This window comes from Aquarana catesbeiana, linkage group LG10, assembly GCF_042186555.1.
Source record: "Aquarana catesbeiana isolate 2022-GZ linkage group LG10, ASM4218655v1, whole genome shotgun sequence".
NCBI lineage: Eukaryota > Metazoa > Chordata > Amphibia > Anura > Ranidae > Aquarana > Aquarana catesbeiana.
This window is the reverse complement of record NC_133333.1, coordinates 130381585-130394722: the sequence shown is the minus strand read 5'-3', so window position 1 is coordinate 130394722 and position 13138 is coordinate 130381585. Positions and strand designations below refer to the sequence as shown.

The window sequence follows — 13138 nt, the reverse complement described above, 5'->3', positions numbered from 1 at the left end:
AAGTTCCAGGGCTCAGGTAAGTAAAACGGGGGGGCTGGGGGGCTGGTCACTGCCAGGTGTTTTTTCAAGTTAATGCATAGAATGCATTAAGGTGAAAAACAAAAGGTTTACAACCCCTTTAAGCCTTCACAGATCTCAATCCATCCCTTGAGTTGCCACTCTTGAAAAAGTTTTTATGGGATGAAACACGTTGAACGGATGCATGGAATGTCAATATGTTCTCACTTTCAGTTAGTGAGATTACTGGTGGGGTTTTAAAGAACTGTGGGATCCACCTAAAAGGGGTTAATGGGACTATAATTGACCATTCACATAAGATGGCTTCTTAATCTTGTTTTTTTTTTTTTTTTTTACCTTTGTATTACATTACTGTTACATATGGATCTATTTATACCTAAATGATTTGTTGCACAATTGATTTAATAATATAATATAAGTAAGGGACACTTGTAGTGCTGTTTGAATTTTGACACATTTAGTTACACATGCCATATTTAACTTATGCAGCTGTTTATAATAAAAATTTCACATTGTTTGGGTAAGGTAGAAGCGCAGGTTTAGTATTTACTGTATTTTTATTATTATGCAATATTTCATGTTTTCCTGACTACTTTTTTTTAACAAAACTAATGTTTTTAAAACGTGGAAAGTATATTTAACTTTCATTTAATTGACCTGCCTTTTGATTCATGAAGTTATAAGGAATCTGGGCAATCATAAATCATGAATTATTGAATTCTCTGCAGAGTGGACAAATTAGAATGCAGAGTCAGGCAATGGAAAAATGTGCTTGCCTTTTCATTCAATTTACAAATTAATTTGCTGTATGTTGTCAATTGATAGCTGTGCTATAAAGTGGAGCTGTAGCCACCCCAGTGGATTATATTTATGTTTCTGCTACCAAATTATGTTTAGAAATATGTGTATATATTGTTTGTGAATTTTTATTTGAAATCACTTGATTTTTTTCCTATTGACAGCCATGCATAGTAGCAGGGAATATCTATCACTTTGTCGGTTGATGCCCCAGTTGGATATAACAGTGCAGCCACCGACATGTCTTCATTGCTTAACGGTAACAACGTTACATTTACAGATCATGTATTTGGTGTTACTGAGTGAATGGGGCATATTCTCCTGAAACTCTATCCCATCCAGCGCCTTAATTACCACTCTGTAACCACACAACTTGGAAGGAGATAATTCTTGAACAGAAATTTAAGCCAACAAAATGTAAACAACACAAGGACAGCATTAAAAAAGCTCCTAGTGCTTTATTCTTTATTGTGTTGAAAATGGCTACAGTTCGGCTTTAACCTAAACCTGTTACAAAACTGGGCATTTCCAACCAAGCATGAGATAAAAAATGTGTAATCACAAAAAACATTCAGTAAAAACTGCATGTCAGAACAACAAACAGATTAAGACATATAGGCAGCTAAAGTTAAATGCAGAGCTTGACCTATCCTGTTATGATTGGTGCTGTCTTTTCCTCCTCCTAACCCTTTTAATGGCCTTTGAACTGATTGGCAGCCTCACTGACTACAAAGGAGGCTTGGGAGGTGAAAAATTCAGTTGCCTTTATCTCTGGATCGGCTGATCTTTTTCACATAGTTTTTACTTTTTTACCGAAGTTAATATTTGCTTAAATTTTTTGTTTTCCATATGCTTAATTGTGCTAAGTAAGAATTACACAGCTTTGTAACAGGTTTACTTGTAGTTATTTGCAGTATACAAATGAAATGATGTTTTCCTTTTTATTTACAGTTATAGACCAGTAAGTAAAGACTAATGGATTGTGTATGAAAAATACTTAATTATGGAGTCTACGAACTATAACAAGCAATTTCATCAGCCTTGGATGGTTAATCAGCTGTGTCCTAAGGATTGGACTAACCTACCAAACCCATTGAGCCATCATATGACATGGAACCGGGCCTGGACTCATGCCCTTCAACCTGTCAGTAGAACACCCTATATTTCACATGTAAAGCCAGTACCTCTACCGACATATCAGTATGGTAGTAATCTACAAGCATGTGTTAGTAATGAAGCTCACGCTCGTTGCTTTCTGCAACATTTGCCTTCTGCCAGCTCAGATGTTAGATTTGAAGACAGATTTCACATTCCATACAATCACTTTGATAATACCCATCGCAAAGATATAGCTGAAGATGTAACATCCCAATGGATAAGCAAAGAAATAGCTGAAGATGTAACCTCCCAATGGATAACGGCTGGAACAGAGCTAATAAAAGTAGCTACAGTACCAATTTCACATTCATTATTCAGAACTCCTTGGAATGCAATAGAGAATGCCCCTGAGGCAGTAAGAGATTATGATTGTGAAATTGTCGATGAGGTTCCACAACCTTTACATTGTTCAAACTCAGTATCAACAGTAGCTGAGGGGGTACAGGCTAGCCCTGTCTCTCTAGATTCCAGAATTGAGGATCCTTGCTCTCCTGAGATAAGCTCTGGTTTAGAACCTCTCAATAATGATCTATCAGGCATAATGAACATATCAGACACTATTGAAGAGGAGCAAGAAGGTGACAAGGTCAACAATTGCTTTTCACAATATGTTCCCAAATCCAAAGGCCTCAGATGCCAGCCCCAAGGGAGTGAAAATGAATCTTGTACAGAGAAAAGCAAGTTCCTGTTGATAGATGATCAAGGGATTCCTTACACTGTTTTCAAAGATGATATAATCTCATCACTACAAAATGGTGATGACCTAGATGATCTATCATCAGAGGATCCCAGAAGACTTCATTACTGCCCTGTCTGCTTCAGGTCATTCTTGTACGTGTCCGATCTGGAACGCCATAGTATTACCCATACTGAATGCAAACCTTTTGAATGCAAAGTTTGTGGAAAAAGCTTTAAACGCTCTTCTCACCTGCAACGGCACAAGCATATTCACACTGGAGCAAGACCTTTCTTATGTAACATCTGCCGCAAAGGGTTCCGTGAATCGGGTGAACTACAAAGACACCAAAGGGTGCACACTGGGGAAAAGCCCTATCAATGTGAAATCTGCTATGTGCGCTTCACAGAAAAAAACACCCTCCGCAGGCATACGAAGAGGAAACACACAATACAAGCTTTATTTAGGCAGGTTGCTGCGGACAACAGTGATTGGGAGGAAAACTTTATGAAAAGTCTTTTAGATGACAGTGTTCTGTAATTGCTGGGCACATACAAGTATTATACCTTTGTATTTAAAATAGCTATTCCAGTCCTGGACTGTGCAAGATGTCAATACCCAAGTGTTGTAAACTGCTGACAAATGACCTAAAGGAAAAGTGCACTGACGGAGCATGGAGGCTGCCATTGCTGAAAATGCTAGGTTTCTGGGTGCCATAATGATTCAATGCCTTTAATACTTTCTGACTTGGAAAATGTGTACAGATAAGGTCTGACTTGGCTCTGACTTTCCTGGTCTGACTATTCTGTCTCAGAAGGTACTGAAGCCAGAAACAGCCAGACAATTTTTAGAGAAAGAGTAAATCTAAAACTTAAGTGCGACATGATGATATCAATATCCTACGTTTATTCTAATGTAAAAGTCATATGAAAGACTATTCACAAAGCCAACACTATATTGGGGATGTATTTTTGCCCCCTTCATCAGGGCTAAAAACAACACAAAGAACTATGAAGAAATGTTGTATTTAGCGCTGATGAAGAGGACAAGACTGTAGCTCCCAAAATTGAATTGTTCTGTATACATTCTTTCATTTGATTCTTACACTGAAACAAATTTTTATTTTGACTTTAATTTCACAGTGTTACACTTTGGTCCTAGATTTGCTCATCCCTACCACAACCCAAGGTAACAATGGAAATCCTTTGGTGTGTACTGTAGAAGTCGCCAGCAAACAGACTCCATATATTAACACTACCTCCATACTATTGGATGGTAATAAGAAAATTCAGGGTTCCAGTGCCATTTTTCCACTCTCCCAGGAATTTATTGATCAAGGCCAGCAATGGCTACCTCAATATTTCTCTCAGTATATTTCCTTTAAGCTTTTTACTTGATGTTGACCTAACAGGTGCACGATAGCAGAAATAGTCGGTATCCAATGTTGTGTAATGATTTTGTGTGACTGACAGGATCAACTATACATGCTCACACTATATATGTGACTCTTTTGCATAACTGCATCTGCACAGTCTCCAGAACAAGCCCCTTGCATTTTGTGTTCTTCCATCCAATGTCTTGATTGGCAGAAACATTCCTAGAATTGCATTGTTCTGGCAATGAGAGCAGATTCTTAGATCCCTAAATCAGGGATATGCAATTAGCGGACCTCCAGCTGTTGCAAAACTACAAGTCCCATCATGCCTCTGCCTCCGGGTGTCGTGCTTGTGACTGTCAGAGTCTTGCTATGTCTCATGGGACTTGTAGTTCTGCAACAGCTGGAGGTCTGCTAATTGCATATCCCTGCCCTAAATGATCACGGACCTATAAGTCACTGAGCTCATTTGAAATGGGTCTTTGATTGCTTGGGGAGAAAATTACCAGCCATGACCATCAAAGCAAGATAGCACTCTGAGAGCACAGGGGCAAAAAAATTAAGCAACACACCTTCTAAAGAGGGTATGTCCAGATATTAGGTACTGCATGTTGTCATAGAATGAGGGTGAAGTGAGTAGTGATATAGACAAAGAAATTAGTCATTTGCATTAGTGAATAACATACCAGCCATTTCAGGTGCAAGCATATTCAACCAACTTCCTTTTCAGGTAAAGATGTATTGGACATTTAATACCCCAAACAACGGGGACAACAGTGCCAGTGTTTATTTGGTGTCATCATTTCCTGGAGTACAGCTCAATAAAGTTAAAGATGAATTCTAGGTATGGCAATTTTACCATAGTTACATTGGTCCAGCTTAGACCAATTTAAGTATGTATGCACCATACCTGTGGGATACCCGTGGAAACTGGAAATTACTCTACTAGGCACCACTCTTACAGCGATCTCTACTAGCTTCCGGGTCCCATGCCGAGTGCCTGCCCTACTGCATTGTGAACAAAGTAGGCTGCATGCTTAGCTTAGGCACCATTTAGGGAACACTCTACATTTTTTTAATGAATGAAAAGCATTCTTTGATTGAACAGTGCAGAGAGGGATAGTGACATCGCAGTCCCCACCTTGTACAGTCAGCGAACTCTTTGCATTCATTAAGAATATGTAAAGTGTTCTCTGAATGGGCCCATGCCAAGCTGGTGACCTCCTGTGTTCAGTGAACAGCAGTGCAGCCACCTGGCATGGGACCTGGAAGCTAGCAGCAATCACTGTAGTAGCAGTGCTGACTACAGTGATTTTCTGCTTCTATGGACAGCCCACAAGTTTTACACGTTTTGCATGTTTCCATTGTTCCAAGCTGGATGTAAGAATGTGAAATTTTCCATACCTGGGATTTATCTTTAAGCGGTGCAAAAGTGTTATGGTATACCAGTGATTCTCAGATTGTGGAGCGTACACCCCCCTTTGGAGGAGACCCCTTCAGTACAGGAAGTGGATGGCATGTGTAGGGTTGACACCCTTCTGGTTCAGCCTGGGGCTAATGACACTATGGGGGTTATTTACTAAGGACAAATCCACTTTGCACTGCAAGTGTACTTGAAAGTGCACTGAAAGTGAATTTGGAAGTGCAGTCGCTGTAAATCTGAGGGGTAGATCTGAAATGAGGGGACGCTCTGCTGATTTCATTATCCAATCATGTGCAAGCTAAAATGCTGTTTTTTATTATCCTTGCGCGTCCCCCTCTGATCTAAATCAACTTGCACTTCCAAGTGCACTTTTAGTGCACTTTCAAGTGCACTTGCAGTGCACTCTTAGTGCAAAGTGGATTTGCCTTTAGTAAATAATCCCCTATATTTATGAAGCCTCCGAATGTGACATTCACTGTTACTATACTCTAGCACCCAAGGTGCTACATAATTACTGTGCCTCTGCACAGTGATGGCTACCCCAGCCTCCTGTGTCTATGATAGTGGAGTGAGCACTAATCAGAGTGGTATACATTGGGGAAAATAATTATTTGATCCCCTGCAGATTTTGTAAGATTGCCCACTTACAAAGAAATTAAGGGTCTATAATTTTCATCATAGGTGTATTTTAAATGATAGAGACAGAATATCAACCAAAAATCCAGAAAAAACACATGATACAAATTATATAAATTGAGCTGCAGTTCTGTGAGTAAAATAAGTATTTGATCCCCAAGAAAACATGACTTAGTATTTGGTGGAGAAACTCATGTTGGCAAGCACAGAGGTAAGATGTTTCTTGTAATTTGTTACCAGGTTTACACACATCTCAGGAGGGATTTTGGTGCACGCTTCTTTACAGATTTTCTGTAAATCCTTAAGGTTCCTTGGCTGTCGCTTGGCAACTTGAAGTTTCATCTCCCTCCATAAATTTTCTATGGGATTAAGGTCTGCAGACTGGCTAGGCCATTCGATGACCTTAATGTGCTTCTTCTGGAGCCACTGCTTTGTTAACTTGACAGTATGTTTTGGGTCATTGTCATGATGGAAGACCCATCCATGACCTTTCTTCAGTGTTCTGGCTGAGCGAAGAAGGTTCTCATCCATGATTTTACAATACCTGGCCCTATCCATTGGCCCCTCAATGTGGGAAATTCAGCCTGTACCTTTAGCAGAGAAACCTCCCCAAAGAATAATGTTTCCACCTCTGTGCTTGAATGTAGGTGTGGTGTTCTTAGGGTCATAGTCAGCATTTTTCTTCCTCCAAACACGGCAAGTCAAGTTAATGCCAAAAAGCTAATTTTTGGTCTCATCTGACCATATTAATTTCTCCCAATACTTCTCTGAATCATTTAGATGTTCACTGGCAAACTTTAGACAGGCCTACCTAGCGGGCACTGCAGGATTTCAATCTATAGCAGCGCATTGTGTTACCAATGGTTTGTTTGGTGACTGTGGTCCCAACTGCCTGCCTGTGTAGTTCTGGGCTGATCCCTCACTTTTCCCATGATCATTTTTACCCCATGAGGCAAAATCTTGCATTGAGCTCCAGGCCAAGGGTGATTTATGGTTATTTTGTATTTCTTCCATTTGCAAATAATTGGACCAACAGTTGTCTCCTTCTCACCAAGCTTCTTGCTGATGGTCTTGTAGTCCATTCCAGACTTGTGCAGCTCTACAATCTTGTCCCTGACATCCTTTGACAGCTCTTTGGTCTTGAGCATGATGGTGAGGTTTGAATGGGAGGAAGAAATTAAGGACTAATCTGTGTACCACATGTAGCCAGTCTGTGGGAGCCAGAATAATTTTTGTTGGTAGGGGATCAAATACTTATTTTACTCACTGAACTACAACTCAATTTATAACATCTGTATCATGTGGTTTTTTTGGTTGATATCCTGTCTCTTATCATTTAAATTTAAATCTTTGTAAGTGGATCAAATAATTATATTCCCACTGTATACTTCAATGATTAAACAAGAAACAGTGCTCCATTATTCCTACCAAACTATGTTTTGTGGTGATGCTGGATGCAGTGGTGGTGGATGCCAAAGCTATTGGAGGGACTGTCTTAATCTGGTAAATCATCTATTTAGATGGTAACCCACCTCTTTATTAATTTTTTTTTCAGTGTGCAGTTCATAACAGTGCATGATCCAGCTCTTTTGTACCATCTTTTTGCTGTCCACATTTTGGAATTGTTGGATTGGATCTTGTATTTCAGTGTTGTGGCTGTAAAAATCTGAGCAGTTCAAAACTTTGTTTCCAGGTGACAAGGCCACAGACACCTTTTTTTTTCTTGTTGTTATGCACCCTCCAACCCTTTTGACATCCTAAGCTACATTCACATGCTATCAGAGAGAAGGTAGAAACGATTTTACAGACTCCGCAAGTCAGAGTACTGTATTAAGAATTAAGATAGCATTTTTTTCCTCTTTAGTTCATAGCTCCAACTTCATATTGTTCATGGAGGATTTTAAGACTTGTTTTTCCCGTGTTATGAACATAGCATACGGATGCTTTGTTCACAGCTTACATAGAGTGACGTCATAAGACAGTCTGACATTTTGTGTCTGCTGCCCAGCCCTTCTAATAAATGTGTACGGGGGTGAGGGGGGAATGAAAACTCATCTGCTTCCAAAGGAAATTATGACCAAAAAAGTTTGAGAACTACTGTGCTATACCAACATTATGTTGTAAGAATATGTTACCTTGTACGTATGGTAACTTAGTACTAGGGACTATGGGAACTTGCAAGACAGTTGCCTGTTCAAACTGTTTGAAACTGTGTAACAGAAATTGCATTTTGGCAAATATTACCAATTAAGTGTTATGGTATAGAATGAAAAATCAGCAGTCCTTTACAGACACAAGCTTGTACACAAAGAATACCACCATCGGTTTCTTAACAGTGAGCAATAGATACCTAGTGGTTTCCTTTTCAGTTGAAATATTGTTTTGTGTTTCTGTTGTCTCTTTAATACACGGGTAGGTTTAGAAATATAGACTAAAATAGAAACTGAATTAAAGCAATAACAAAGTGAACTATAGCAATATTCAAATCAGTATCCTAATAAAATAAAAATTATCTCAGCTACCAGAAAGAATTAACACGAGTCTGAAAACAATGTGTTAATCACAGCACTTGGCAAGATAGCCAAAAAGGTGCTGGTGGTTCCAGGTTACAAGGTCAGGTATTATTCAATGTAAAAGTAGAGCCTTGATAGGGAAGGCCAGAACCAGCCTAAATGTCTTGTGGGCTCCTTCAGATTTCCAGTTTTTTAATAAAAATAAAAAAAGAAAACTGAATAAATCCTCTTTGGTGCATCTGGCCTCCATTTCCTATCATACTACATACATTAACATGTATATCAAGTAAAATATATATATATATATATATATATATATATATATATATATATATACAATATATCTCTGCAATACATGCATATTTCTTTGTGTTTTTTTCCTTTAACAGACCCTGCAAGAACAGATATGCATTTAGCTGTTATGCCTTGTGAGTTGACAACACACAGCATTTTTATGGTCTGATCAGTGTTAGCCCTGCCTCCTCCCCTCTCTGTCTTCCACAATTGGACACACTTTTTTATTACTTAAAAGTTTTTTTTCTCTTTGATCTCTGCCCTGTAGGCCCGGGTTTCAGCTACACTGAGATACATGGGTTACACTGCCAACTCCTTTGCAATTCGGTGAGGCACAACATAAGGGTGCCCCCTTTCCCCCATTTTATTTGTTTTGGCCCTTAAACCTTTAGCAGCTGCTATCTGAGCGAAACCCAGACGTACATGGCCTCCAAACATCGGCGACACACCACAAACTGTTGCTGTTCGCTGATGACATCCTGATGTGCTCTACTCCCCCCACACTTCCTTATGCCTTTGCTCTTCTGGTGGACTTTGGCTCCATTTCAAATTTAGTCATCAGTGAAGCTAAATCTAAAGCCCTAAATCTTACTCTATGCCCACATAAACACCAGACAACTATAATTTAGCTTGGTCCGCTTCTTTACCCTACCTGGGTATCAAACTGACTTCGTCTTTCGACTCGCTGTATAGGACCTGCTATCCCCCCGTTATTTAGGACTTTAGCTACCCTTCTCACCTCATGGAGGTCATTCTCCATCTCCTGGCTCTATAAAATACACAACATAAAAAGGACCTATTTGCCTAAACTGCTCTATTATTTCAGGGTACTAAACAACCCATCCTTGTACCAAATAATGTTCTGCAAATTTACAACGTAAATGGCTACAATTTATTTGGGGCCATCGTAAACCTAGACTTCCAGCCTTGACGCTTTATCGCAGGCTTCTTGCGAGCGATTTAGTGGTACCTTCCCTTATACATTCTTATCTGGTGGCCCAAATATCCCCACCAGGTTCGCTACATGCCTTACACGAATAGCCTATCTGTACCTACCTCTCAGAGGCTGACTGCCTAGACCCTCCCTCCTTGAAACCCAAGATTTCAGGCCCCCTCCTTGCAACACTCTCTTAGACAATGGAATTTGGTAAATACTCGGGCAAACTTATCTCTTCCCACCTCCCATTATCGTGGATTCTCGATACCCCCTTCTTCATCCCAGCCTACAGTAATCCCCTTGCGTTCTGATGGTGGCGCTCAGATACAGCTATTTTCTATGGATGGCATAAAGTCCTTCACCCACATCTGCAAACACTGGGACATGCCGAATAGAGAACACTTCAGTTATGCGTAAATACAGCATTACCTTTTGGATCCAGTCACACCGCACCAAAACTCCCCAGCACCTGACTCCGGCACTGACTGCTGTAGGAAGGACCTGTATTCCAAAGGCCTAGTGTCCACTCTTTACGCATCCCTTGTGGACTCCCTGGTTCCTAACAAGTATATGGAAAATTAAGAAAAGGATTTAGGCACCACTCTTGACACACGGGACTGGAATGCCATCTGGCTGGCTTCCTCTAAATGCTTGCTTAATGTAGTTGCCCAGGAAAACACTTATAAACTGATATTCCGCTGGCATATGACCCCTGATCGTGTGTTTAAATTCATCCCTAATGTCTCTCCGCGCTGCCTTCAGGGCTGTACTGACCGGAGTACCTTACTGCATATCTGGTGGACCTGTTTCTGGATATGGGTATATAACATGCTCCATTCGGTCTTGGACACTAACCTTACTTGAGACCCATGGACCTTACTGCATAAACCCATCCCACATCTAAATAGACACCAGAGGAAGATGACGGGGTTTGTATTCCTAGCAGCTCAGCAGATCCTGGCTAGAGTCTGGAAATGGGCATCAATACATTTTACTGAGGTCAAACAAAGGCTCCTGGGGACCATGATATATGAAAAGTTAACCTTCATACTTAACGATACTCATGCAAACTATCTCAGGGTCTGGAGCCCATGGTTAGATTATACTGAGCATTTGAGCATTGACCGCTGTCTTCTGTCCTTGTGATCGCAGGCCATGAGCTAGCTGATTTATGCTGGACCCAACGGGACCCCTCCCCTTCCTCCTACTCGGCTAGCCCTTTTCCTCTCTCGTTCCTCTTACTCCACTTTTCTCTCTTCTCTGCCTAGCTTCTCATTACTCTGCCTATGAAACCTCACCAAATGGATAGTTTGCAGGCTACCCCTTCACTGTTTAAATGGCGGTGTTTATCTGCTGGCTGGCAGCAGACTACTGATGGGTTTACAAACCTCTCGTTATTTTGTTATGCAGTATACTTATAAACCTTCCCATGGAAAGCCTTGTCAACCTTTGTACTTGCACTCTTTCTGATCCAAACTGTGAGGAGCTTCACTCCCTTTGGTGTCATACACTTTCTTGCTCAAGTATCTGTTCTGAATGCTTTTTTACCACACTGTATTTAAAACCCTCAATAAAAATCATTGTAAAACGAAAATAATTTTTTCTGCTCCAAAGCAGCACTTCTGCATTTCTGGCCTAGGTGAAAATGATGTTTCCCCCCCCTCCAAGCCCAGATTCTTAACATGCGCAGACATGTCACAGAGCATCGGGTCCTGACTGAGCACTGCCGCACATCTGTGCACACACAGATTTCCCAGCACATTTGTGCACATGTGGTTTTCTCCATGCATTTACAAAAGCAGCTATTATGGAAGCAGTAAAACTTCTCCATCTTTGTTGAAGCTCAGGAAATCTTCTGCGCAGATGTGCTAAAGGGCTCTGTTAAGACCCAAAGGCCGGGTGGAATCCTTTGGCACATCTGCGCACATGCCATAATAGCAGTGTGGATAGAGCCACATAAAAGGGGACTGGAGTTCCTCTTTAACCAATCTCACTCTCAGATCCATACAACATAAAGACTAATCATGTTGTAGTCCACAATAAGAATGAGGACGGCTAACTAGATTCTTTGAGATAAGACAGGAAGCATGCAGAGGACACAGGAGAGCCCTGAATTTCTGACATGAACCACAGATTTTTTGCAGGTATCAAACAGATATAACTCAATGCTTTCAATTGTATATATTTAACAGGCCAAACGAGAATACATATGAGAAGTTCATTGTTAGGGAATACATATACTTTAGCTGTGAAGAGAGTACATGCAGATATAAAAGACACAAACAAATGCAGTTCTGTATTTATTATTACATCAATAAATATATTTTTTAAATGCAAGCAGTGTAAATACCTGAATTTTACTTGATATCAACCTTTACAATCCACTGTACAGCAGAGTTTAGAATGAGAGAGGGAGAAGCAGCAAAATAAACCAGTCAGGTGTGCAGCAGCGCTCATATGCTAACAAGGAACACCATAGGTGTGCACAGCCTATTTCATTAGGGTGTTCACCCCAAAGCTCAAACACATATGCGCGTGTGTGCATGTGTATATATACTGACACTGTCAGTAGAGCAATGGACGGTGTCAGTAGGGCAGTGGACAGTGTCAGTAGTTTTTATTTTTATTATTTTTATTTTTTTTTTTTTCAATGTTATTTTTTATTATTTCTTTTTTTTATAATTCTTTTAGAAGCCCAGTTAGGGGGCTTTGGAGAAATACCAGGGGTCTAAATGGGATATTTGCGCTACATGGGGTGATTATGGTGTGCCCAGGTACACCTGGCATACCCTATGCGCACGCCTATGAGGAAAATGCTGATAGGAGGAGAGAACAGAGTATCAGAGAGATGAGCTCATCAGTATGCTGCGTATCCTCTCACTGTCCTGGTACAGGCTGAAATAGGAACAAGGATTGCTGGCTTGCAGGCAAGTTTGTCATAATATGCAAGTATGCTGTGCATAGCGCCGGTTATGACAAAAGCTCCCTCTTGCAGTCAGCAAATTAGTTCTGCTTAAACTGCAGCAGAAAAATATCAGGACTCCTTTCCAGACATGGCTGCGCTATGTGGCTGAGTTGTGTACATTTTGGGACTGGATGGACAGCAATACAAATTTTCTTCTCATCTGTGCATTTAGCTGTTAGCCGGAAGTTCACCTTTAGGGGACACCTTAGATAGTATATCAATTAATAAAGTTAGGTGTTTATTTAAAAATTAATGAACTGTATTTTTGAATGCAATTGCCTGAATTTGTCTTCATCAGCTCCTGTATTCACCTGCACAGCAACACAGACTGGAAGAGGGGGGACA

At 40.4% G+C, this 13138-nt stretch overlaps 1 protein-coding gene across 3 annotated transcripts in view; it reads left to right on the top strand.

Moving 5' to 3' along the window:
* Positions 1-8928, top strand: part of LOC141110892 (uncharacterized) — a 70459-nt gene extending 61531 nt beyond the window's left edge. For all 3 annotated transcript variants that reach the window (XM_073602652.1, XM_073602653.1, XM_073602654.1), the window contains one exon: positions 1768-8928. In XM_073602652.1, the coding sequence (XP_073458753.1) occupies positions 1820-3190 (1371 nt within the window). In that variant the 5' untranslated portion in view covers positions 1768-1819 and the 3' untranslated portion in view covers positions 3191-8928. The remainder of the gene's footprint in view (positions 1-1767) is intronic.
* Positions 8929-13138: the final 4210 nt, after the last annotated feature.